We start from the raw sequence: 24,666 nt of genomic DNA on the forward strand, positions 1-24,666 counted from the left end.
GCTTCTATAAGCACCCAATTTGTACGGGTCAATAAATATTCTAAGCATATTTATATGCATTTTGTTTTAATTCTTATGATTCTAAAGAGTTTTCTAAAACTTTATAAAGATGTTTTTCCCTTTAAAGAGTTGAGAAAATTGAGGTGTTCAGGGTCCCACCAACTAGAAAGTGTTCAACTCCAATCTGTGCTTTCTGTGAGAGCAGTTTTTAAATCTAGAGTTCATGGACCTCCACAAAGGTCCACAGATAGAACTCAAGGTGTCCATGCCTTGAATGGGGAAAAAAATTGCATCTTTATTTTCAATTAACCTCTAACTGAAAGTTAGCATTTCCATTGATTATGAATATAGGCAACAAATCACAGCAGTATCATATGTGACTTTGTCACCAAGGGAAACCATAGATGTTCTCACGTTCCAACTGTCACATCTCAAAATATTTCATTTCAAAATTACATCAAAATTACAGTAGTTATCAGACCTAAAGCTACAACTTTTTTGTTATTACTAGAGCACACATACTACTGTATCACAAATTAGGCCTTTGAACATTTTGCTAACTGTATATTACAAATTAGGTTTTTTCCCTATTTTCATCAACTCTTGATATTAATTGGTTTCTTTATTCCTACTACATTTTATCTTTTGCATTTAAAAACATTCTGAATTGGGATCCATTGACTTCATCAGACTGCTGAAGTTGCCCATGGCAAAAAAAACCACAAAAAACAGTTAAGAACCCCTACACTTCTTAGAGATAAGAGGGACAAGCAGTAGAACAGTACAATCACAGTAGGTGGGAGTCTTTAGATACAAATATCCAACCTTCAGCTCATTCATACAAGTGTGTGCCTACTGTTATGTGCCAAGCACGGTCCCTACTTGCAGAAATCAGATTTAAGACAGGGCCCAGGGACTTCCCTGGTGGTCCAGTGGCTAAGGCTCCACGCTCCCAATGCAGGGGGCCCAGGTTCGATCCCTGGTCAGGAAACTAGATGCCACATGCTGCAAGTAAGAGTTCGCATGCCGAAACTAAAAAGATCTCGCATGCCACAACTAAAAAGATCCCGCGTGCCGCAACTAAGACCCGACACAGCCAAATAAATAAATATTTAAAAAAGACAGGGCCCAACTAAGACAGGAATTAGTTCAATGCAGCCAGAACAAAGGGGTGCTATAAATTAACGTGCCTAAGTTTTATTGGGACTTCCAACAGTGGGACCTGATCAGGGATTAATATAGTCTTGTTTCTACTAATAAGCAACCTCAAATTAGTCTTCAAAGTGAAGCAGTTTGTAAACAGTATGAAGTTGTTACAATAGTGTGAAACAGAGTCTGGTGAGAGGTAAGACCAGTTAAGAGCCCAGAGGTAGAGGGACTACATAAGGGATGCAGAATAGGAACTAGGTCCAAGGGCCTGGTGACAGTTTACCTGGGAAGGCCAGTTAAATTCAGGCAGTTTTGTGGGGCAGGGAAGAGTTCATTTCTAGACACTGAAAAGTTTGAAATAACCAAAGGCAAGTGCCAAGCATGCTTCAAACACAGAAGTCTGAAGTTTTATTGAGGACAAGTTTATAAACATATCAGAATGTACCTGAATAAAAAAGGACAAGTAGCCCCTGGATTTAAGAGGTCATTGGTGATCCAACGAAATATTTCATTCAGGTTAGAGGGATTAAAAGTAGAAGCTGAATCACCATAGACTATCACAAACTTGGTGAAGGGAAGCAGTCACCTGGAGTTCAAGTGCACAGGAAAGGTAACAGGCATTTTAAAGTGGCAAAGAATTTAAATATTCTTTTGTAAGCTGAAAACAAATGAGACTCAAGAATTGTAGCTTATTGTTAGAGAGGTAAAAAGCCTAAAAAAGGTAAGAGGAGCCAAGTTCAGTTCACCCTTTTCCTCTGGTTAAGAAGCAAAAGAATTTCCTAGAGGGCTGGGTTTTGACTGTTTCAGCTAGATACTCTTAGGACCACACAAGTTTTTAAATGCAACATCTGTCCTGGATAACTATAACCTTCTTTTATTCTGCCAATGTGTAGATCAATGTGAAGATTCAGGTGTCCTCCAGAAGCTCATGGGTTCTTACCAGATTTTCTTTACCCTCTTTGCGGTGTTGGCATCAACAGCTTTCCTCTTTCTAGGTAAGGAGTCCTTATATTCAGCACCGTGGCCTTTTGACTTGGAAACTGCCTTCATTTTATTTCACAAACTAAATGAGGATGAAAATTAGCTGTTTATCACATCTAATTTGGGACATGCAATTGAACCTGATTTAGCCTCCCTACCCCTAGTCACCAGTGGACCAAAGATCCCGCCCAATTTACTAGGAAGCAAGGAACTGCATGTGGCCAACAAATACCACTCAGAAGTGGAAATTACTACTAAACCTTAGATTATAGCTAGTTTTGCTCAAACACATAGCTAGAGATGATAGAAGCAACACAACATGTACTATCATCTACACATGCATTTCCCATCTTTCAACCAGAAGTTGGAATACCTCTAAAAATCACTGAATAAAAATTTCCTGGAAGTATAATTATTTAATTTGAAGCCTTTTTTTTATAGCAATACTTGCCCCTTAAGGCCTTCCTCCAGTGAAAACAGTTCTCTTTGGTGACATCTCCCTTATTCTTTTTCCAGCATACAATGCCTTCCTAAACAAGATGCAGACAGTTCCAGTTGTTTATGTACCAACTCTAGGTGCACCACAACCAGGTAAAGAATCACCATCTTTATTGCTGAAAAGCTCAGGTATCACCCTCATTCACTTTTATTCACCCTTCATCTATTTCCCTTCCTCCTTTACTTCTAGGTTCTTACACATCCACACGTTCTCCTCCTCCCTTCATAAGTCCACAACCCCCACCAGCGCAGCGTCGGCTACAACATTGGCTTTGGAATACAAGGCACTAACCTCTGCTTGGACAAGTCCCCTTAACTGCAGGGGGCTGGAGATTTCTAGCCCTAGACCAGGAGGCTAGCAGCAACCTCTACACTCATAAGCCTCCAAACAAGCCTTCTGAGAACTGTAAATAAAGGATCCTAAGCTTTTTGTGTTAAAGTGGTGTGCTGGATTGCGTTTTAAAGATCAACTGTCAGTTCTTAATTCTAAGAAAACACAGAAGTGAAAGCAAATACCCCATTTATATATCATTCCAGTTTTTAACCAAGCTCTGCAGATTTACTCAATGAGCCTAGGGATAGGAATGTCCCAAATGGACTTTTTAAGTATTTGACCACTTACTTGCCCCAAATGACTCTACAGTCCACTCTTCTGATTGCCCCTGAATACGTGAGGTAGGAACTTCCTAGCAGTAAAACAAGACAATAAACAGGACGTATCCAAAATGTGTTTATTGGGATGGTTTCCCATTCATCTTGATTCCAGGGGCTTTTAGTGCTGCTTCCGTCTGAAGGAGCACCCTGCAAGGACAGTTCCGAAGGTTAACTGACAGCAGCCTCCTTGCCCTGCCCCGCCCCCACAAAACAAAACGATGCCTGATACCCACAGGGGACCTACATCGGTAGTTTCCTCAACTCTTTCAGCTGCTACCGACTCACTTAAAGACAACATCACCTTCAGCTCATATGAAGCCCCTTTTATCACCCATCCACCCCAGCCTTAGACAGAAGCACTGAGATTAGTGCTTTCTAATTATGCTTTAGGAGAGGAAAAAAAAAAAAAAAGACTATCAAACCCAACCCTCTTTGCAACACAGCCTGATAATTTACATGATACATGACCTCTCTTAAGATTCAAACCCCAAAATCACAACATTAATTAAACCATTTACCTTCTGTAAGCCTTGCTTTTCCTCCTGTAGGCTGGCAGAGGACGGTAGAGCAGCCGACACACAAAACTACTGTTTGTGCATGGCTAAAGACGGTGGTGATTTTATAGCATCCTGTGAAAAAACATCGAGTTACCCTATTTTCCCCAAACCTTTCTTCACTTAAACATATGCTGTCATGTATTAACTGTACAACAAGCATGTTATGTAAATTCTTGAAATTTACTTTCCTATTCTAAATCGATTACTTGGCTCTAGGTATACATTAAAGCCAACTCAGAAGCAACCTGGACTATCTGCCCCCACCTATGAATATTTTGTTAATGCGTTACCACCATCATCCAAAAAAAACTATCCGAGAGTTAAAATATAGACAATCCTCTATTTGGTGAGGAGGAACGCTCAGTAACCGGTCAACATATCCACCCCCTTGCCTCCACGTACAAGTACAAAAATGACCACAGCAGAAACCCAACATAACATTCCAGTGTTTTTCAACACAAAGAAATGTTACGGTCTGCACAAAAAGTTTGGAAGGGAGATCACTATAGATCACTGTTCCTGAAATGCTGAATTTTACCTATCTCAAACATTCAAATTTTAAGAAATCAGAACCGCTTCAAGGATACCTTTGTCCAATTCTTGGGGTCCAGTGCTTTCCCCACTACTGCAAGTAATCTCCTCACCTGGGCATTTCACATCCATGAAATAGGAATTGGGGCTCTGCACCAGGCGCTTCTTCTTGTGTTTCCTCTTCTCCTCTTCTGGAGAGGGATGAAGGAGATCCTTTGCGAGCTAAGAGAGGCAGAAATGCAGAGACTTAGAAACCAACGGCGAACACGGGATGATCGAAAACAGCCCCCACTGCCACACACCGGGGAGAGCTCGCCCCTCGCCGCCCCTGGTGTCTGCGCAGCTGGGCCGCCATCTTATCGCCTCTCCGCTCCCGTCTATGCAGGGGGCCCCGCGGGCCTCTGCAAACTGCGGAAGGCAGGCGAGGGCCCTCTGCGATCCGAAATCAGCGTGAGGAGAGCGCGCGGACAGAAGAGCGAGATCTCCGCGGAAACCTGCACCAAGGAACTCACAGGCATGTTCTCGTGGGGCGGTCGTCACCGTCGGAAAGGAGCGAAAGCGGAAATCCTGCTCCTTAAATCCGCCGTCCCGCAGGAAGTGACGCCTGGGCCTTCTGCCGCCATGTTGGGAAGGTCCTTCTCTCACGGTGTGCGGGCGGCGGGGCGAGGAGGGGGCTGCCATTTTTGGAAGGTCTCTAAATGACGGGACATAGATGAGTCGCCATGTTGAGAGAGTGAGCATGTTCTCTTAAGGTCAGCGTTTGATCTCTACTGAGGGGTGAATGGACAATTTTTAAATTTCGCGCTACACTTTAACAATGGGAACTGCTTAGGAAAACAGCGAGACTGAGCCATATCTGGGACTTATTAAATTTCTTTACTATTTTTCAATTGGTTTAGTTTGCCCATTTTTAACAATTCAGAAATGTAAATATGAAAAAAGAAAGTCCTCGTATTTTCCGCACCTCCAGCCTATTCCTAGGGCTAACCATTGTTAAATTTTATTCTCTCCTTTCCATCTTTCCCTCTAATACTAATTACATCACTCACTTATGTAGTGCTTATTTGTGCATTGTTCTGACTGCTTTTCACAAGTTAATTAATCGTCACAACAACTCCATCAGGTTGATACTATTATTATCCACATTTTACAGATGGGGAAAGTGATGCCCAGAGACATTAAACAAATTATCCAAAGTATGCTACTAAACTGCCTTCCAAAAAGGTTGTGCCAGTTTACATTCCCACATCCTTTCCCCCACATTTTCACCAGCGCTGCCTTTCCAAGATTTCTAATCTTGGCAGCATCGACACTCTTGACAGGGAATGAGAAGAAAAAATGAAGAACAAATCATGGTCTTCTACAGTAGTGATCAAAGGGTTAGAATGTCCGTTTGTCATAAAGGAGGGGCGAAGATGACCCAAATGGCATCTGGGGACCTGTTTAATTCCAAAGGAATCTAATAGGGCGAGGGATGTGAGTTCTAGTCAAGGCTGTACTGGTAAACGTTTAACACCTGACTATATGGAGGGGAGCCCTGATTTGTTGTCTTTGCTAATTTCGATGGCGTAAATACTCCCACCGTGGCCAATTGCAGACTATCAATGTGATATCATTAAACACGGATTTGGAAAGAGATAAGCACAATCTGTTCTCATGAGCCAGTAAGGATTGGTTCCAGCACACTACTGATGGGTGAGAAAAACCTCTGAGGAAGTGACATTTAAGCTGAAATCTGAAAGACAAGGAATCAGTCAAACAGCAGTTTGGGGAAATAGAATTCTAGGCTGAGGGAAGAGCTTGTGAATATAAAACCAGAGACCGAATGAGCCTGCCAAAATTGAGGGGGGGGAAAGGCACTGTTGCAGAAGCTCTGAGAGCTAGGGGGAGAGTACTATGGAGATGAGGCTCCAGTGAAAGCAGGTATACAGCAGCATAAGTACAATTTAGAGAGGTGACAAAGAATAATATATTGCTGGTGATGAAGAGTCCAGATCCAGACAAAATAAAATGAAATGAAAAAGAATTGATGGATTTTTATCAGAACAATCCATGAACATTGAAGAATAATTTAAAAGACTGGAGAGAGATGGTTTGGCCAGCAAGAAGTAGAGGACACTCAAGGTTAGGAATACAGCTTGAAGACATAATGGGTGGTGAGATAAAGGACAAAAGGGGATTGAATAGTTGTGTTTGAGAAAGGACAAACATTGGCACACAAGGTGACGAGGAGGATAGGTGAAGTGACAAAAGATGCCTTCTCACAACCAGTACATTATCCTTACACAAGGACTATTCTACTGACCTGCTATTAGAAAAGCAGATATTTTGAGTAACTTTTTCCAAAGGCAAAGATAAATTTGTTTCTTTATAGCTGTGTTCTCCATATTTCAGCTTCCTGGTTGCCAAGGCTACACATTCACGGTCTGTTCAGTGGGGTGTCAGTAGTACTGTCTCAGGGCTGTGTTAAAAGATCCAGATCTCATGAAAAGAACGAGACCAGACATTTGTAGTCCCAATCTCTGTCTTCCTGAGCTGGCTTGTCAGAGAATTCACACACAGGGTCCCAGAAGAAAGACTGTTCAAAATGAAGCTCCAGAATGTATCTAGGTGAAGTCTGTGTGTGTGCATGTGGGCGCGCGCCAGCGCACGCCTTGGGATGTGTGTGTGTGTGTGTGTGTGTGTGTGTGTGTGTGTGTGTGTGTGTATGTGTGTGTGTGTGTGTGTGTGTGTGTGTGCTGATTCTATAGTGTAATTACTTTTAATTTTCACTCTGTTCCACCAGGGGGCAGACTGACTCAACGAAAAGCGACCAACTCCAGGCATCCCACTTTTTTCAAAAGGAACTGGGATTCTAAAACTAAGGGCTTGGAACACTAACACCAGAATTCTAGAACTGCCCCAGAAGGATTCTATTTTCCCTGAGTCGCCCCTCCAAAAATCAGTCCCCAATTTTGGCAACTCCTAGTGCTGTCCTGGCCTTCACCCTTATTCCCCCAAACTTCCCTTTCCCTTAATTCCTCTAAAATTCCTCTTCCCCTGGTCATTTTGATTAAACTTCTACTTCACATCACCCCAGCGTCGCTGGCTTCAGACTGGAAGAGTGAAGTCAAAAGAGGGGGGAATGGGGGCTTCCCTGGTGGCGCAGTGGTTAAGAATCCACCTGCCAGTGAAGGGGACACGGGTTCGAATCCTGGTCCAGGAGATCCCACATGCCGCAGAGCAACTAAGCCCGTGTGCCACAACTACTGAGCCCGCGTGCCACAACTACGGAAGCCCGCGCGCCTAGAGCCTGTACCCTGCAACAAGTCACCGCAATGAGAAGCCCGCGCACTGCAACGAAGAGTAGCCCCCGCTCGCCGCAACTAGAGAAAGCCCACGCGCAGCAACAGACCCAACACAGGCAAAAATAAAATAAGTAAATAAATAAATTATTTTTTTTTAAAAAAGGGGACGGAAGTAAGCAAAAAGCTATGGGAAATGGCTAAGGAGACAGGCCAGTGTTGGCTGGGAAAGGAAAGCCCAGAGAGCCGAAGACCGGGCTGGCCTCCTTGGCCAGCAGACAGGGGTGGGCGGGCAGGGGGTGGGGCCCAGAGGAGTGCCGCCTCTCCTTTTTCCCGGAGCCTGGGCGGAGAGGGAGGAAAACTTCCTGGCCCAGGCTCCGGGGCCGCTCTGTTTGCCAGCCCTCCAATCCCGCCTACCAGTGCACGGAGCTTCCCCACCCCTCTCCCGGCACCCCCAGTGTCCGCCATGGCCAAAGCCTACGACCACCTCTTCAAGTTGCTGCTGATCGGGGACTCGGGGGTGGGCAAGACTTGTCTGATCATTCGCTTTGCAGAGGACAACTTCAACAACACTTACATCTCCACCATCGGTGAGCCCACTGGCCATACCCTAGATCCCCGACTCCCCCATGCCCTCATCCTCAGGCTCTTGGATTATTTGTGGCCCACTTTTAAGTCCCCTTAGAGTCAGGCTTCTGAACTCCAGTCCCTCAACCCCGTTTCAGACCCATCCCCCTTATAAGTCTCCGGATAGTACCCAAACCTCTAACCTCTCTGAGACCTCCAGGTTACTCCTCAGTTGTGCCAGCCCCTTATTTTCTTGGTACCACCTGTTTCCCTTGTCTCCCCAAAACCACATGAACCCTTCTTTACTTCCCTCTCAGCTCCTCTTCCCCCACCCCCATCCACCTAGAACTCTTGATCCACTCTCCACATTTCCTGTATCCCCTCTCCCTGAACATCTGTCTCCCAATTCTGCTAGCTTCTTTCTGTCCCACTGAGTTTGCATACTCTCCCATTGCATTCCCACCTTACCATCTACTTTGCAGTCTCCAGTCTCCCTGCCCCTCAACTTAATAGGGGTTGGGGAAGATGGAACAGAGCGGCTGGGTGTGCTGGAGAGTGGCCCAAGGACTGGGATCAGGAGCATGCAGTCAGCCTGGTGAGGAAGGCAGAGTGAGGGGACTTTTGGGGTCTCTGAGTCAGCCTGGTGACTCAGCCTCCTCAGGCTTGGGGGAGGTGCACAAGTTTCCACTGAGAACGTTGTCTCCCCTCCTCCCCTCTCATCATTCTTTTTTTTTTTTTTTAATTTATTTATTTTATTTATATATTTTTGGCTGTGTTGGGTCTTCGTTGCTGCGCACGGCCTTTCTCTAGTTGCGGTGAGCGGGGGCTACTCTTCCTTGAGGTGCGCAGGCTTCTCACTGCAGTGGCTTCTGCTGTTGCAGAGCACGGGCTCTAGGTGCGTGGACTTCAGTAGTTGTGGCACACGGGCTCAGTAGTTGTGGCACGTTGGCTCTAGAGCGCAGGCTCAGTAGTTGCAGCACACAGGCTTTGTTGCTCCGCAGCATGTGGGATCTTCCTGGACCAGGGCTCGAACCCGTGTCCCCTGAAATGGCAGGCGGATTCTTAACCACTGCTCCACCAGGGAAGCCCCCCTCTCATCATTCTTAATCTCCTCTGGCCTGGGAAATAAGACAAGGAGAGTATCAAGACATTGTGGTTAGAAAGAGGAGAGAAAAATGCCCCTCTCTCCTAATTCAGTCTTGGGGGAATCTTGTTTAGCCTCAAATTTTCTTGTTTCCAAGCCTGGCCTACCAGTTAATTCACATAGACTGTCATCAGCTACCTTTTTCCTTGCTCTTTACCCTGTAGGGCCAGGAGGGTAGGTGGGAGAACCGAGAGTAGAGGGTTCTAAGAAAACAGAAGGAAAAAGGAATCTGAAAGTAATATTTTGGGGGAGACAGATTGAATTGAGAGAGTTGTCAGCTGGCACGGCTAAGTGGACCCAATAAGTGCCTTAGAGGCCTTAAGCCTCCATGCAGAATTTTCATCACCTTCTCCCCTACAAAATCCATAAAATCTAAGTAAAAACAATATGCTTGCTATACAAGTACAGCTTTGAGAAAATCCCCCTAGTTTTACACTTCCTACAAGATTGCTTCCCAAGTGCCTGCCCTGCAGAATTTCTGGCACTGCCACTGCTCCATTCCTGTCCCTCTCACCACACACTTTTACATACATGTGTATACATGTCTCAATTTCAGTGTACACTCTCCACCTCTAGGAATTGATTTCAAGATCCGCACTGTGGATATAGAGGGGAAAAAGATCAAACTGCAAGTCTGGTGAGTGAATCCCTCAGGCCTCCTAAGACAGACTTCCTCATTTACCTCCTATAGGTGTTTCTCTTCTTTTTAGCTTCATTTCTCTCCCTTTCCCAATGCTCCTTCCAGTACATTTTCTAATCCATTTCTGTCACCTCATTCAGATGTCCTTTCATCTCTCTTCCTGCTTACTCAACTATTTTCAGCTTTTTTGTAATTCTCTTGCCTCTCCCGGACCTGGAGCATCCTCTGAACTTGGCAACTGTCTAGCTAGATCAATTGTCTGTTGAACTATAATGTGGAAACAGGCTCTAAACAATTAAATAGCAAATAGCAGAATTAAGACTTGACTCTCAGTCTAGTGGAGAGGCCATAAAGCCAAGTGTAGAGGTTTGACCTGACTGCCCTGAGGAAGCTGGAGACCCTAAGGGTGTCAAGTGGTAAAAGGCTTAATGGAGGCATTATGATACAACAGATAAGAGGAGAATGTGGTTCAATCCTGGTTCTGGTACAGAATGACCTTCATCAGTTATTTGGCCTCTCTAAATCTGTTTCCTCATTTGTAAAATAGAGACAATAAAACATGTCTCACAAGGATAGAGTGAAGATTACATAAAATGGCACAAATAAAATGATATATACACAATGCTTGGCACAGAGTAAACAATGAATAAAACAGAAAGACCTGTTTCTTAGGCCTTTACCATCACTCAGTATCAGCTCAACTGTCTTTTATCCCTTTCTTCCTTTACTGTTTCCTGATTCTGTTCCTTTCAGTTGCAAAAGCTAAATTCTTAGGGGGTGGGGGTGGGATTCTCTCTTTGGAGACCTCTTCCCTGTATCCCACCCCATGAAATATTCCACCTCTTCAGGGACACAGCTGGCCAAGAGCGATTCAAGACGATAACTACTGCCTATTACCGTGGAGCCATGGTATGAAGTGTGGTTCTGGACAAGGGATGAGGCATGAGGCACTAGAATGTATGAATATAGAGGGACAGGAGTTGGGGCAGAGAAAAATGGGGAGGGGCACAGTATGGGTTGCAGAGGGCCCCATGTGGCCTAGTGATTAGACTTGTGGATAGAATTTGCAGAGTCACTTAGAGGGCAGTGGGAAGCCTAAACAGGGGAATATGGTACAAGGCTCCATTATGAACTCTGCCATTCCCCAGGGCATTATCCTAGTATATGACATCACAGATGAGAAATCCTTCGAGAATATTCAGAACTGGATGAAGAGCATCAAAGAGGTGAGGACCCTCCCAGAGAGACAAGGGAATTGGGTAGAATGTGGAGGATGAAGGAGACTGTGAAAATGAGCAGGACCCAACTTTTACTCTTACCTTTTGTCCCAGAATGCCTCGGCTGGGGTAGAGCGCCTCTTACTGGGGAACAAGTGTGATATGGAGGCCAAGAGGAAGGTCCAGAAGGAGCAGGCCGATAAGGTAAGAGCAGGCTGGGCAATGTTCTAGAACTGGGCCAGGAGGGCCAAGATGAGGCCGGATTGCAGAGGACTTGGCTGCTGCCCTTCATCCAACTCTCTTCTTACCGCTTCACTCCATGCAGTTGGCTCGGGAGCATGGAATCCGATTTTTCGAGACAAGTGCTAAATCCAGCATGAATGTAGATGAGGTGAGACACACCCCATCCTTCATCCCTCAAAGAGATGAAGTATTGGAAGATAGACTTATCCTCCCCTCCAACCTGTTCTGACCAATCTCTACTTTCCCCATTAGGCTTTCAGTTCCCTGGCCCGGGACATCTTGCTCAAGTCAGGAGGCCGGAGATCAGTGAGTTGGTTCTGCTGGGCTAAGTACAACTGTGCGTGTGTGTGTGTGTGTGTGTGTGCGTGTGCGTGTGTGTGTGTGCACGCGCGCGTTGGGAGTAAAAACTGACGAGAGCAGTGCTAAGACTGCCCATGAGGGTGACCCCAGACCCGCTAGCCATTCTCACCCTGACCCCTGTACCCTTCTCCCTCTAGGGAAACAGCAACAAGCCCCCCAGCACTGACCTGAAAACTTGTGACAAGAAGAACACCAACAAGTGCTCCCTGGGCTGAGGACTGCCCTTCTGCCCCTCCGCCCTAAGCCTGGAGGCTGAACCTGAGGGAGGCAGGGCTGAGGGGCCGGGCAGGGGAGAAGTAGCACGTGGGGCTTGGAGGGATAGAGATGGGTAGATGGTGGAAGAATGGGGAGAATGCGGAGAAGAAAAAAGGAAGGAGCGAGGAGGAAAGAGGAAAAGAAGGAGGTAGACTAGAGAGGGAAGGAGAGGCAAGAAGAAGGGAAAGAACTGAGAAAGTGAAAGAAGGTGAAAAGGAGGTAGGAAGAGAGGGAGGAGGAAAGGAAGGATAGATGGCCCTAAGCCTCAGACCTTCTGTGGGTTTCCAGGGCAAATATAAATGTAGATAAATAATTGATTTATTCTGTTACTGGAGCAGGCTTTAGGGTCCTGTGAGAGGCTGGCTCAGCACCACCCTCTGAAGGTTTGGTCCTATCCTGTCACTCTGCATGGTCTTTCTCAGTATTAAAGGCCACCATTTGCACAAATGTCCCTGCTTTGGGTAACTTTCATCATTGTCGGAATTGCTCTCTACTCATAAACCTAATTCTTGTCTCTCTGAGGTGGTTGGTCTGCTTGAATCTGGCTGAGTTCCTGTGATGTCTAATCCTACAACTCTCCCTTCCCCAGCTGTTTAATTGATGAGGGAAACAAGGAGCAGAGTTTCTTTGAAACTGAAGGTCTGGACATCTTCTTTCCAGCATGGGATTTAGAGGATCCTTGTGTGCAGAGTCTTGTCCAGGAGATTCTAAAAGAGCAGGACTCTTTCTTTGGCCTCCCCAGAGGAGTGACAGCCCTAGCCTCAGGGAAATAGCAGAACCAGTATTTTTTATCCAGTGATTTCTGCTAGCATCTTTGATTCTGCCAAGAATCCCTTTAAGTAACTAGTAAGCATTATTATCTGCTTTTATAGGTGAGGAAAATGAGACACAGAAGAAGTTCATTTAGTCATAAATATTTATTGAGCGTCTACTATGTGCCAAGCACAATGGTCAAGTTAATATAACCTCTGGGTGGTACTTACTAGAAAAGGGACTAGTAAAATTTAACAAAAACTGCCCCTAACTACTGAATAACAAAGAAGCAAAACTATTGGCATGCAAAAGAACCACGAAAAAGAAACTTAGACTTGGGACTTCCCTGGTGGTACAGTGGTTAAGACTCTGCCTCCCAATGCAGGGGGCACAGGTTTGATCCTGGTCAGGGAACTAACATCCTGCATGCTGCATGGTGTGGCCAAAAAAACCCCCAAAACCTTAGGCTTGAGTTCCCTTAAGTATACGTAGACCCCTTTCACTCTTACACAGTACTTTTAAACAGCAAAATTATCTCACAGACTTGACCTTTTATCAGGATAATGAAAATGTCAGGTTTGGTTTAGACAAAGTACCATTAGAAGTTTTATTCATGGATATGATGTTCAAGGCATTTAAGAAATCCCCAAGCCTGCAGTGTGGAAGTGGAAGGCACAACCCTGGGGCTGTCAGCAAAGCCTTTTTGTGTGCTGCTGTTTCTGTTGGTAAAAGACAACACTCAGAAAAAGTCTGACGGTGCCAGGAAAAGGACTCAGAAAATAATTTGATAAATGTGGAGAATAATTTGATAAATGTATTACGTATCCAAGCTTCGATGCGGTGATGATCCTTATCTGTGGCTTATGTGTGAGCTCTGTAGTCAACTGCTCAGCTAGTTTAATTTGCTCAAGAGATGAGGAAAGACTTGCATTTTGTGAATCCCAGGAAGAAGACTGACCGACATCTTTGTCATACCCCAGAGCAGATATTTTAAAATCCAGTTTCAGCATGGAGACCCTATTCAGTTGCTTGGTACGGCTATTGGAAGTGAGATCTTACAAAATCTTCCAGCTTGTCATGAGGCACAGTGGGATTGGGTAAGGAGTAACAGAATACTGTATTTCAGCCAAAACTTTTATTATGGCTAAAAAATACTGGGAAAAAAACCAATATCCTACTTTCTATAACATACAACTATTGACATATACAGACAAATCATAACTTAAAGGAACAAATAGTTACAAGCAAAATTAAAGCTCAGCCCTCACCAGGTGGTTGTTGTTTTTTCAACTCCCGCCCAGTGATCTTTCCAGTCTGTTAGTTATTGCTCTTGAGCAGCCAGATTTCAGTCTGCTGGGAAGAGAGAATTTATGGGATGTAGCACCAGATATACTGTTGATCTCCAAAAGTGCGCTAGCTCTTAGGGCTGTGGGGGAGGGGAGTAGCTGTGATCTTTAGGCTAAAAAGACTTCCTGAGGGAGGAGAGTGTGGAGCAGAGTTAACAAGAAGAAAGCATGGGGATAAGTGCTTTGATCTTAAGAGGTGGGATACAGATTATTAATAGTGCCTAGATTTATATGAAGTTTATTTTAAATACCTCCTATCTATCTACTGAGCAACTATGAAAACTAAACTCATAGTCCAGTTGTCTGAGAGGCTGCAGACATACATATATGTAAAACTAGGAGGAAATTTCTGGCAGAATTAGGGTAGTGACTAATACATTACCAGAGAGTAAAGCATGAACCCAGAATGTGGGTCAAGTCACTGCAGTTCTGGATATATGTCAAGGTTTGGCTCCATGGGGAGGGAAAGCAGGCACAGATCTGTAGCCTGGGAGTTGAAAGTCTAGGCTTAGGTCGCAGCTCTCCTACTAGTTGTGTGCCCTTGGACAAGTGACACACTCTGAGCTTATTCATAAAATAGGCGTAATATCAACTCTGATTCCTCAGAATTACTGAAAAGGATCAAAATGAGTTAAACGTTGAATTCAAAAAGTACAATAGAAATGTGAGGCAATATAATTAGAAGAGAATAAAGGATTTTCATACACATTTCATTTGCATCTTGCAAAAAAAAAAAAAAAAAACCTAGAAAATGCACATTAGCATTTCCGTTTTCCACAGAACACTGACAGCCAGATGCCGTCCTAAAGTCATGTAGCTAATAAGCACCTGAACCTATGAACCTAGACTCAACGCTTCTTGGGATTTCAAATCTCACGCTCTTCTAATTGCATTAGGTAGGAGCAAGGAAGAGCTGAGAACATTTAAGGAGGTTATTCAAAGGACCGGTTCTGGGGAGTAACTTAGCAATTAACATGCGAGAAGGTGACGTCTGAGTAGAGCTGAGTGGGAGCCCGGAGACAGGGGAAGCCTTCATTCACAGAAAGTCTCTGGTATTCCTGCCCCTGGAGGGAGGAGGAAGTGCAGTTTCGCCTCCATCCCTGGACCGCCAACACAGGTTCTCCCCTTGACCCTCGTTCGAGGCGGGAAGGGGGAGGGGTATCAGAAAGTCTGATGCTTAATGGTGAGTCCTCGGATTTTAAAGAGGGAGGAAAGTCCTGAGAGGGCGACGTATCGTTCTTTTTTATGTCTCGCTGTACACGTAGCCCAGAGGGGCAAAAAGGCGACAGCCCATGGAGCATCGAGAACGACCACAAGCCTGACAGCCGCCATCTTCTCGGTTCCGGCAGAAGACTACCAGGACCATAATGCAACGGTGCGCCGAGCCAATGGGTCGCATCTCGCTGCACAAATGCAGGGAGATCCAATTCCCAGGGAGCAGCGGGCGGAAGACTACGAGGCCCATCAGGCAAGCCACGGGCCTCTTCTTCCGATGACTGGCCTAGCTCTGGCAAACCTGCCCGTGCCCAGGATCCTCCGCGCGCAAGATGGAGGCGCCGGGAGCGGAAGCGGAGCAGAGGAGGTGCTAGGCTCTACGCCCCCTCGGCCTTCCGTGAGGACCGTACCAGTCCGAAGAAGGAAGCTCACGGTCCTACCCAGCAAATGCGTATTGCCTTTTCTCGCCGTGACCATGGGGGCGTACTGAAAGAGCCTTTGATCTGATAGGCAACCCCAGCCTTTCGCAGCCCTGACTTGGAACCTCCCCGAGGACTGCAGTGTAAGCGCGGTCTCTGCGTTCCGACCGAGGCACGAGGCCAGTCAGGCAGGTTCCTCTGTCCCGACAGGTGGGACACTGAGCACTCCATGCCAGCGGGCGCAGGGAGGCGTGGCCTCCCCCAGGGCCGCCACCTCTGCTGGTTGCTCTGCGCTTTCACTTTAAGGCTCTGGTAAGGAGGGGCTGAGGGCAGGGAAAAGGAGGGGACGGGAGGATCGGATCGTCCCCGCCCCCTGTGTCCCTGGACCGTGGAGACTGGGGGGGGGGGGAGGTTCCCTGTTTTCCGGCTTCTGACTTTTGCCCATTTCCCCCCCCCCTCACCCGCTTCAGCCAAGCAGAAGCTCCCGTGCGGGAGGAGAAGCTGTCAGGTGGGTGATGGTCTGGGAACCCGACGCCCCTATAGTTTTTTTGTTTTGTTTTGTTTTGACCTCCTCCCATATACCTAGAGATCAGGTGGAAAAGGGCGGCACCACGTGGAGCGAGGGCATTCAGCTGTGCTGGGAAGTTCATGGGCAGAACTTAGGGGAGAAATATTTTGTGAACGAGGTCTGGGGCTTGCATTTCTCTCCCTGTCTAGTGAGCACCTCAGATTTGCCGTGCTGGCTGGTGGAAGAGTTTGTGGTGGCGGAAGAGTGTGCTCCATGTTCTAATTTCCAGGCTGTGAGTATCTGTTTTCTCTCCCCTTCTTCTCACATCGAATCAGACAGGGACTGTCTGACTATCTAAGTATGCCTTTGCATTGTCTTTTCGTCTTTTTCCTTGCAGTCTCAGTGTGAGTCCAAATCTGAACTGGTCTTCCCCCTGAAAATGTGCCCTTTTCTTTCCAAGTTAATGGCAACGTTCAGCTAATAACCGTGTTCTGTTCATTTTTAATCTAGTAGGTTCTGGAACCTGCCCTTTCCTCTCGTAGACTATTGACCCTGAAGTGTTCTTGGTAACACGTACTTCTCATCCTGTAACCACCACCTCATCACCCCCATGAGAACTCTTCATTAGTTCTCTGTTGCCTACCAGCTCCGAGCCGTAGCACTTGGACACCTGCCCATTCTGAATGGCAGCCTTCCTGTTTCTCCGGCTGCCCCTTCCTAACAAGTGCTTTGGTCCTTTCCTCCTGGCAGAAAACCACCCCCGAGTGTGGCTCCACCGGGTATGTGGAGAAAATCACATGCAGCTCATCTAAGAGGAGCGAGTTCAAAAGGCAAGTGCTGTTTCTCTTCTTGAATCCTCCTAGATCACCTCCTTTGCTCCTATGACTTTAGGTAGATAGTCCTGCCTCTTCCTCTTTGTATGGAGGTAGCATGGCATATTGGAAAGGGGAGGGGATTTGGAGGCAAATTACTTGAACCCAAGTCCCAGCTCTACTCCTCAGCACTATATTATTGGCCATATTTTCTCATCAGTAAAACTGGTTGATACCAGCTCTGCTTATCTCACCAGAAAATAAATTAAATATTTGAATGGGATTAATGTACTGTAAACACTTTATTTTTATTTTTGGCCGCACCATGCGGCATGCTGGATCTTAGTTCCCCGACCAGGGATCAAACCTGTGCTCCCTGTAGTGGAAGCGCGGAGTCTTAACCGCTGGACCATCAGGGAAGTCCCTGTACTGTCAACACTTTAGAAGACTGACGCTGGTTTCCTCTTTTCTCCTCAGATATATCTTGGTGAGGATGAAACAGGAGGGAGATTAGAGGGAGAGGCAGTCTGGCCTTCCCTGGGGATAACTGTTTCTTCTTGCCCTCAGCTGCCGCTCAGCTCTGATGGAACAACACTTATTCTGGAAATTCGAAGGGACTGTCATAGGTGTGGCCTTGGTCTTTGCTTGCCTTGTCATTGTTCGTCAGCGACAACTGGACAGAAAGGCGCTGGAAAAGGTCCGGAAGCAAATTGAGTCCATATAGCTACCTCCTCCCCTTTCACCTGGGTCTTAGAGACCCTACCTCAGACAGAAAGTGGAATGAACTGACTCGTGCCCCTGGTTCTCTGGAACCTTGCGGTGGCACCCCCTTTCTCCCATCTTCCTTGTCTAAATCATTAATGAGCAGAATAAAAAGAGTAAAATCGTTTCCTTCCCTAGTGTAATTTGGTTTGGGGCAGGAAGTCATGGGGGTAGAGAGGGAAAGGGGGTGGCAACTTTAGGCCCCAGTTTACCAGGTACCTATCTTCCTCCCTCTTCTACTATTAGTTAAAACTGTCAGGATACAATTTTAGCAAAAAAAAAATTTATTTCTCAGCCAAAATGTCATTTTCCCCTCAACTCTATCCCCAAAGAAGAAATAAAATCACAGATACATGACAAAAGTATTTGAGGTGCCTCCTGACATAGGCAGACTGAGCCATGGGGTACAGACATCTAGGGCATCCTGATGTGATTCAGACCCCTGAAGCCAAAGAGCCCTGAGTGGGAACCCCAGGAGGAAGCAGAACCACAGCGGAGCCCTGGATTCCTTATTGTGATTGAGAAGTGGGCCAGGAAGTGTTACAGCTCACATCTCATCTGCATGCAACACAGTTCTGATGTGCCTGCTGGGGCCTGCCCTCCCTCCTGTCTTCTCAAGCAGTGTCCTTGTTGAGCCATTTACACCCTTGGCCCCAGGTGGCCCCTCCAATCTGGACTCCACCGCTGGATTCTCCAGATTTTCTGTTATGTCCTTGTGAGTCAGGATGTTTCTGGAAATCACTGTGGGGTGAAGGAAAAAGGGCAGTAGAATAGTGCTCCCTTGGTTGGGGATCCTAGACAGAACAGGACCTCCCTCCCACTTCTTGACTACTCTGGAAAACAGGGTCCTTTCCTGCCCTTGCCTCTCACCTCCATGAGGCTGGTAATCCTCAGGCCCAGCTTCTGGTAAGCCCTGAAAGGGGCTGAAACTGGGCAGGATGATGAGAGCCAAGGAGAAAAGAAGGATCTGGGAAGAAGCAAGAGGACATTTGGGCTGTGGGGACAATAAGGGAAGGGAGCAGAGGGCAGAGTGACTAGGGGGCAGTTGGGGTCATCAGGGATGGGAAGATAGGTCTGGCTACGGAGTGGGGGCATCAGCATGGCAACCTGGCAGAAGATGGAGGAGGTGGCAGGGGAGATGGGAAAGAGATTAATGGTACCAGAACACAAGTGCTAGTCTGGGCAGCTTTGTTGGAGGTTTGAACAATAAGCATCTGCAGCTGGCGGAGCTGAGTCACCAGGGAGCTGGGAAACGAGGAATGAAGAGTTAGATCTCCTGGGAACCAGGGCCCAAGAATGGTATCCCTGTGTGCTGCACCCTTACCCCAACACACACACTATGTTTTCACTCACATGTTGTGCCTCTCCAGCTCCTGGACTTTTTTCTGTAGTTCCTGGTTCTGTGCAGAACAGGCAGCTACCCTAGGAAGGGTGGAAAGGTAGGATAAGGCTCTGTAATCACATGAGTCCCTGACCTTGCCTGCCTTGGTGAGGAAGGGGGCCCAGTCGTGAATCCAGAAATGTGAGTCCAAACATACCTGCTCTCTAGTCCATCGATGTACTCTTTCTTCCGCCGCCGACTGTCCTGAGCTGACTGCTTGTTACGGATTTTCCTCCTGACCTTCTTGAGGACCCTCTCCTCTGCCTGGGGGCCCAGGGTGTGTCAGTCCTGGGCCCTTAACCTCCCCCAACTCCTCAACTCTTACCCTGCTATCCTGGCTCCTCAGAGGCCATGGTAGGGCCGCTGGGTTACGATACCCTTTGGGGAAGCATGTTACCTTGGTGAGGGGCAGGTGAGAGGGTAGGGACACCCCTTCCTGTCCCAGCAGACGCTTCTCCTCTTCTGTCAGGAACAAGGTTTGACAGGGCAGCTGGTGGGGGACGAGAGAAGATGAGAATGGAGAGAGGGTCATCCCATTTTCAGTACTCATGCTGTTCCCCTTACATGCCTCCTGGAGAGTGTTTCCTATTTGCACTGAGGAATAACAAACCGTAAAATGAGATGAGGGGCAGGGACCTTAATGCAGACAGACTGTTGATTAAACCACAGGGACTTCCTGAGGCTGACAAGGGAGAAAGGTGGTTTTGTCATATTTTTGCCCACAGACTTAAGACCTTGGTAATCACAGCAAGTTAGGAAGGGCCTATTCTGGTCCACATTTCCGCAGACCTTGGGGGTATTGGAAGAGGATGTGGAGTAACTCACTAAAGTAGGGTTTGCTTGATCTTACAGCAGGCAAATGATTCATTGTCAGCCATTAACTTCAACTTGGCAGAGTGTTACCATTACCTGCCAACCACAAGGAGATCCCTGGGGCGATGGCCCATCCTCCCCTAGGGGCTGAGCCCTACCTTTCAGACTGAAGTTCTGTCCCCTCTCAAAGAATTCCCCAAAGGCAACCAGACTGAACAACTTCTCATAACAAAGTATGTGGGGAACATAGGTGTCTGGTTAATGTGAGCCCATCAAGTGAGTAACTTGCTTTTCTAACTAATACTTCTTTTTGAAAGATTTATGCTTCACTTTGTGACTCAAGAGGAATTTGCTTTTGCCTGTTGATGGTCTTTGGCTTTTAGCTAACCCACTTCTACCTCTGCCTTATTCTGATGCTCCCTTCTTGCCTCTGTGACTATTTGGTGAATCGTTAGAGGGGGTGTGCCTCCCAATCCACCTAATCAAAATCTCTAAAAATGAGGTCTAGAGGTATTTATGTATGTATGTATGTATGTATTTTTGGCCGCGCTGTGCGGCTTGCGGGACCTTAGTTCCTGACCAGGGATGGAACCTGTGCCCGCTGCAGTGGAAGCGCAGAGTCCTAACCACTGGACTGCCAGGGAATTCCCCTAGAGGGTTTTATTTTAAAAACAAAACCAAAAACAAAAGAAAACAAAACCGGGACTTCCCTGGTGGCCCAGTACAAACTCCCCAGTGTTTCTGATGCACACTCAAATTTAGATGCCTCGGACTTTTTAAGATTCCTCAGCCCAAGATTCTAAGATGCTTGGCTTGGCTTCTGGTCTCAGCTTCAACCACAGATTTTCAGGGAGGCTAGAACCTATTCCCTGCCTTTTGCACACAAGGAGTTCTTTTCAGGATAAAGGGAGGAACAGTGACCTGGGCAAGACCCCCTCCTCATCCCTGCTGCAGGAACCAGCCCAGCTAGCCTTGGGAAGGTGTGTGATGTGTTACCCCCCTACACTGTAACCATGGGCAGTGGGTGCCTGGTGAACCATTGTTCCAGTAAAAAACGTAGTTGCAGTTGCTTCTACATTCTGTGCCCAGTAACCAGTTGGATTCCCAGGTGGCCTGTCACATTTCCACATCCTGACCAAAAGCCGAGACGATGGCCCTAGCTGAGCAGACAATGCTCATGGGTCCGGGCTTTCTCCTAAGCCCTATCCCTGGATTCCCTCAGCCCACCCTCTCCTTAACTGAGGCATCACCCCCTTACCCCCAAGGGATTCTGTCTCTCTTGTCTTTTCCTGCTCTTAAAGTTCCCCACATCTCCCTGGCATTCAGGCCTGATGCCACAAAAATTAGGGCAAAGACAGTGTTCAGCATCAGTTTTCCCCTCCCTCATCCCCTTCTCCCCAGTTCTGTGTATCAGGGAGTACTGAACCCAGCTGACCCCCAGGACTCACCAGGGCTGCGGGAGGCACTGAGTTTACAGTGCCTGCTCTGGGCAGGATGTGGGCATGAGCATCGGGAGGCGGCTCACTGACCACACAGGCATCAGGCACCATAAATGGTGGGCTCCACTGATCTGAGGGAAACATAGGTGGCTGGGAGAAAGGAGATGGATGGCCGCAGGCCCTGGGTAGTGGCACAGGTTGGGGAAACTCCCTTAACCCCAGGGTTAGGGCTGGACCTGAAGGGCCATCGTCCGCTTCCCACAAAGAACACTGACCTATTTGGATGGAGATGAGCCCTACAGCTGGCCCAGCTTCCCCCTGCATCCTCTCCAGGGTCCCTGCCTCATAGACAACCTCATAGAGGGCAGGGGAACTGGGTGGCTTGGGGGCAGGGGGACTGTCTGGATGGCGAGGATCCTCAGAGATTCCACTGTCACTGCCAGGAGATGCTTCTGAGCAGTACACTTCATTGGGATCAATGAAAAGTTTCAGGAAATCTTCAGGCTCACTCTCTTGAAGACCCTACAGTAGAAGAGGGTGTATATGTGTATAAGGAAGAATTCTGGAAGTCCTATCTAACGTCAAAACTAGATCCTTCATGCTTCAGTTTCAGTCCCTTCTGTCCTTGGACATGAGGATAGTTACAGCTCATGTCTATTTTAGGGGCTCTGTCTTCAGACCTCTCTCTAAGTGGAAGCTGAAGCCTCTTGGACTTCTTATCACAGAGTTGTCTCAACCCACACCCACTCCCGTTCATCACACTCACAAAGCCATGGCCCCCACTGGACTCCCAGCCTTGCAGCCCCTGTTCCTGTAGCCTAGTTACTGGGACCTCTGAAGGTGGACCATGGAGTCCCAGCTCCAGGAAGGATCCTGTTGAGAAGACGTCTTCTGGAGGCTCCAGCCACATTTCCAGCAGGTCAGGGGTTCTGAAATCCATGCTTCTGCGGGGAGGCATGGGGGGGAGGGGGGCAGTTGCAGAAGGAGAATGATGGCTCTCCCCCTCCCCCACCCCCCACAGTTTCTGGGCTCCTCTCCCTCTTCCATTATCCCCCTTCCTCACCTGTGCAGCCCCCTCACCTGTCACCCGGAGATCTCGCCTTCGGCCTTATCTCTCTGGTTCAGACCAACAGGCACCCCCCTGGGTACTACCTGTTCCGAAGAGCCCAGCCCTGCCAAGCCAGCCTAGCCCGTTGATGGCCCTAAACACTACACCTTTTCTTTCCTCCAGGATCTCGCATCCTGGACCTGCCTAGCCAAACCCCGCCCCCAGCCTTACACTACGTAAGTGGGTTGCACCTAGCCAGGAGCCACGATAGGGGCGCAGCAGCTGGAGCAGGGGGTTAAGAGGAGGAGCGTGCACAAACCGGTCTCAAAACAGCAGCCTGCCCTTTCTGCCTCAGTTTCTCCTAGCGATAGCAAATCTTCCTGAGGGTTTGCTGGCTCCTCAGGGAAGGATAGAGATGGCTGTGACTGGAGCACAGGACGCTTGAGTGCCTGTCCTCTGGACGTCAGTTTTACAGGCGGGAGACCACGGCGGGGTTGAAAACAAAGGAGGGAAGAGTCCATAGGATTGCCGAAGACTGACAGAGGCATCCCCTCCCCCACCCCGTGGCGCTCTTCCCACACTTGAGTCTGATTGGACGCTAAAGACATCCAGAGGTTTTGAGGGGTAGTGCATTGAGCCAATGGAATTACCGTCTCGAGGCAGGCTCCGCCGTAACTGGTCGGAATGGGCTGTCAGAGAAGGAGTGGGGCCAATGCGGCCGGAGCACTTATTTGTCTGGCGGGGATTTGGTTCTGAGGGAGGGTAAGAGCTAGAAGACTTACTGTAGGGGAGGGGTGGGGTGTGGGGGGTGTGGAGCGCCGGGGGAACTTCCGGAATGTGGGCTGAGGCTTGGTTTGGTTTCACTTGCCACGTGACTCCGAAGTGTTAGGGAGTAAATAATAACCTGTTGACCCAAGTTATGTGACAGCGCTTTGACTCAGCGGGCGGAAAGTCGCGCAATCGCAGGTTGTCCAAATCCGTAATCCATGCATTATGCTACTGATAAAGAACAGCAGTTATATACGCACACTCACAGGACTCTCTGTTAACTAACGGAGGGACAAGGGCCTAGAAAACTGCAAGAGGTTAAAAAATCATTCGGATTTGGTTTGGGAATGACTTATTTTTTGCGTATGATTACCAACGACAATATGCAATATGTGTCCTGCATTTGTATAGTTTACAAAATGTTTTTTATAAGCATTGTTCTTCATTTAACACACAACAGCGCTGAGGTAGACAGGGCAGGTAATGTTTTACTAACTTTACCAATGAGAAGACAGATACGTGACTAGAATGTAGTAATACCGAAACTCAGGACATTTTGCCTTGGTCCAGAGACTGATGACCCAGGAATTCACTTTAAATAAAATAATGGATAGAGGATAATACTGATATAGGTATGATTTTCATCTGCCTGCCTCCCCAGCAGTACTTCAGATAAAGGATAGCCGAGTGAATAAAGCACAACAATTTGGGTTGTGGATCCAGAGTTCAAACTGGTATTCTTCCCGTGAAAATTTAAATGGGCTGAGGGTAAAGACAAGAACAGGATCTAATATTTATTGAGTAACTGATACATGGTCAGGTATTCTCACGTTACTCATATAATTCTCATAACAACTCACAGCTGGCAGAGAGAAGTTAAGTAACTTTCTCAAGATTACTCTTGTTAACTGAAAAACATTGCACAACCTAAAAGTTGAGAATTTTGTTTTATTTGGCAGTCTTTCTGAGGACTTCAAGCCTGGGAGGCAGCCTCTCAGACAGCTCTGAGGGACTGCTCCAAAGAGGTAAGGGAGGAACCAGGATATACAGGAGTTTTTGCAACAAAGACCAGGTATTAGGAACATCAAAGGATTATTATTAATTAAAGAAAACCAGATATCTCAAGTTAATGAATTTAGCACTCTATGTATGGGAAAATGTAAGAGCCTGGGCTCACTGAAATTATTCCTTTGATTTGCACCTTAGCTCTCTAGGGCCAGTTTCCTGTTCTATCCCATCCCAAGTCCCTCAGGGCACACCTTTGGGGGTGGCTGCAGTGGCTGAGGGCTTGGCAGCAGGGCAGCCCATTCCTATCCATCCTG

General features: G+C 47.2%; 5 protein-coding genes and 1 long non-coding RNA gene across 11 annotated transcripts in view; 4 read left to right on the forward strand and 2 right to left on the reverse strand.

Moving 5' to 3' along the window:
- The window catches only part of NUP210L (nucleoporin 210 like), a 77,909-nt gene extending 74,665 nt beyond the window's left edge, over positions 1 to 3,244 (forward strand). The window contains exons 38-40 of the mRNA XM_082435250.1: positions 2,043 to 2,144; positions 2,647 to 2,721; positions 2,819 to 3,244. Of these exons, the coding sequence (XP_082291376.1) occupies positions 2,043 to 2,144; positions 2,647 to 2,721; positions 2,819 to 2,919 (278 nt within the window). The 3' untranslated portion in view covers positions 2,920 to 3,244. The remainder of the gene's footprint in view (positions 1 to 2,042; positions 2,145 to 2,646; positions 2,722 to 2,818) is intronic.
- A 101-nt stretch (positions 3,245 to 3,345) lies between these two features.
- RPS27 (ribosomal protein S27) lies at positions 3,346 to 5,024 on the reverse strand. 3 transcript variants are annotated; one of them, XM_082436367.1, is made up of 4 exons: positions 4,883 to 5,024; positions 4,427 to 4,592; positions 3,801 to 3,911; positions 3,346 to 3,429 (listed from the first exon to the last, which is right to left on the reverse strand). In XM_082436367.1, exons 1-4 carry the CDS (start codon positions 4,886 to 4,888, stop codon positions 3,401 to 3,403), a joined length of 312 nt encoding a protein of 103 aa, XP_082292493.1. In that variant the 5' UTR covers positions 4,889 to 5,024; the 3' UTR covers positions 3,346 to 3,400. The 3 variants fall into 3 exon arrangements, with proteins under 3 accessions (XP_082292493.1, XP_082292494.1, XP_082292495.1); XM_082436368.1 differs by having other exon boundaries at positions 4,484 to 4,592; positions 4,883 to 5,023; XM_082436369.1 differs by lacking the exon at positions 4,883 to 5,024 and adding an exon at positions 4,673 to 4,864 and having other exon boundaries at positions 4,484 to 4,592.
- A 56-nt stretch (positions 5,025 to 5,080) lies between these two features.
- LOC309648220 lies at positions 5,081 to 7,801 on the forward strand. Its single transcript, XR_014256537.1, has 2 exons — positions 5,081 to 5,122; positions 7,156 to 7,801. It is a non-coding gene; the product is annotated as an uncharacterized lncRNA (long non-coding RNA).
- A 187-nt stretch (positions 7,802 to 7,988) lies between these two features.
- Positions 7,989 to 12,527, forward strand: RAB13 (RAB13, member RAS oncogene family). Its single transcript, XM_082436233.1, has 8 exons — positions 7,989 to 8,244; positions 9,942 to 10,002; positions 10,854 to 10,914; positions 11,154 to 11,231; positions 11,337 to 11,426; positions 11,548 to 11,613; positions 11,718 to 11,771; positions 11,963 to 12,527. Exons 1-8 carry the CDS (start codon positions 8,121 to 8,123, stop codon positions 12,038 to 12,040), a joined length of 612 nt encoding a protein of 203 aa, XP_082292359.1. The 5' UTR covers positions 7,989 to 8,120; the 3' UTR covers positions 12,041 to 12,527.
- Positions 12,528 to 15,397: 2,870 nt separating this feature from the next.
- On the forward strand, positions 15,398 to 18,022 carry JTB (jumping translocation breakpoint). The gene is made up of 5 exons (XM_082436252.1): positions 15,398 to 16,125; positions 16,284 to 16,321; positions 16,531 to 16,613; positions 17,072 to 17,151; positions 17,701 to 18,022. Exons 1-5 carry the CDS (start codon positions 16,043 to 16,045, stop codon positions 17,855 to 17,857), a joined length of 441 nt encoding a protein of 146 aa, XP_082292378.1. The 5' UTR covers positions 15,398 to 16,042; the 3' UTR covers positions 17,858 to 18,022.
- Positions 18,023 to 18,157: 135 nt separating this feature from the next.
- CREB3L4 (cAMP responsive element binding protein 3 like 4) lies at positions 18,158 to 23,301 on the reverse strand. 4 transcript variants are annotated; one of them, XM_082435868.1, is made up of 10 exons: positions 22,896 to 23,294; positions 22,361 to 22,472; positions 21,804 to 22,050; positions 21,538 to 21,659; positions 19,674 to 19,766; positions 19,434 to 19,540; positions 19,249 to 19,317; positions 19,056 to 19,140; positions 18,766 to 18,862; positions 18,158 to 18,636 (listed from the first exon to the last, which is right to left on the reverse strand). In XM_082435868.1, the coding sequence occupies exons 2-10, from the start codon at positions 22,466 to 22,468 to the stop codon at positions 18,443 to 18,445; spliced, it is 1,122 nt and encodes a 373-aa protein (XP_082291994.1). In that variant the 5' UTR covers positions 22,469 to 22,472; positions 22,896 to 23,294; the 3' UTR covers positions 18,158 to 18,442. The 4 variants fall into 4 exon arrangements, with proteins under 4 accessions (XP_082291994.1, XP_082291993.1, XP_082291991.1 ...); XM_082435867.1 differs by having other exon boundaries at positions 22,295 to 22,472; positions 22,896 to 23,292; XM_082435865.1 differs by having other exon boundaries at positions 21,538 to 22,050; positions 22,295 to 22,472; positions 22,896 to 23,301.
- Positions 23,302 to 24,666: the final 1,365 nt, after the last annotated feature.

This window comes from Balaenoptera physalus (genome assembly GCF_965194825.1).
Source record: "Balaenoptera physalus genome assembly, chromosome: 1".
Taxonomy (NCBI): domain Eukaryota; kingdom Metazoa; phylum Chordata; class Mammalia; order Artiodactyla; family Balaenopteridae; genus Balaenoptera; species Balaenoptera physalus.

Bases quoted from the DNA above. Each gene is read 5' to 3' on its own strand.
- RPS27 (XM_082436367.1), bottom strand. The intron at 3,912-4,426 runs GTATCCTTGAAG...GTTTTTTCACAG, and splicing joins ACCCCAAGAATTGGACAAAG to GATGCTATAAAATCACCACC. The intron at 3,430-3,800 runs GTAAATGGTTTA...CTGTCCTTGCAG, and splicing joins AAAAGCAAGGCTTACAGAAG to GGTGCTCCTTCAGACGGAAG.
- RAB13 (XM_082436233.1), top strand. From the start codon at position 8,121: ATGGCCAAAGCCTACGACCACCTCTTCAAGTTGCTGCTGATCGGGGAC. The intron at 8,245-9,941 runs GTGAGCCCACTG...CTCCACCTCTAG, and splicing joins CACTTACATCTCCACCATCG to GAATTGATTTCAAGATCCGC. The intron at 11,614-11,717 runs GTGAGACACACC...TTTCCCCATTAG, and splicing joins CCAGCATGAATGTAGATGAG to GCTTTCAGTTCCCTGGCCCG.
- JTB (XM_082436252.1), top strand. From the start codon at position 16,043: ATGCCAGCGGGCGCAGGGAGGCGTGGCCTCCCCCAGGGCCGCCACCTC. The intron at 16,322-16,530 runs GTGGGTGATGGT...CTCCCTGTCTAG, and splicing joins GCGGGAGGAGAAGCTGTCAG to TGAGCACCTCAGATTTGCCG. The intron at 17,152-17,700 runs GCAAGTGCTGTT...TCTTGCCCTCAG, and splicing joins AAGAGGAGCGAGTTCAAAAG to CTGCCGCTCAGCTCTGATGG.
- CREB3L4 (XM_082435865.1), bottom strand. From the start codon at position 22,468: ATGGATTTCAGAACCCCTGACCTGCTGGAAATGTGGCTGGAGCCTCCA. The intron at 19,541-19,673 runs GTAACATGCTTC...CTGGGCCCCCAG, and splicing joins CTCACCTGCCCCTCACCAAG to GCAGAGGAGAGGGTCCTCAA. The intron at 18,863-19,055 runs GTACCATTAATC...GCTTCTTCCCAG, and splicing joins AGACTAGCACTTGTGTTCTG to ATCCTTCTTTTCTCCTTGGC.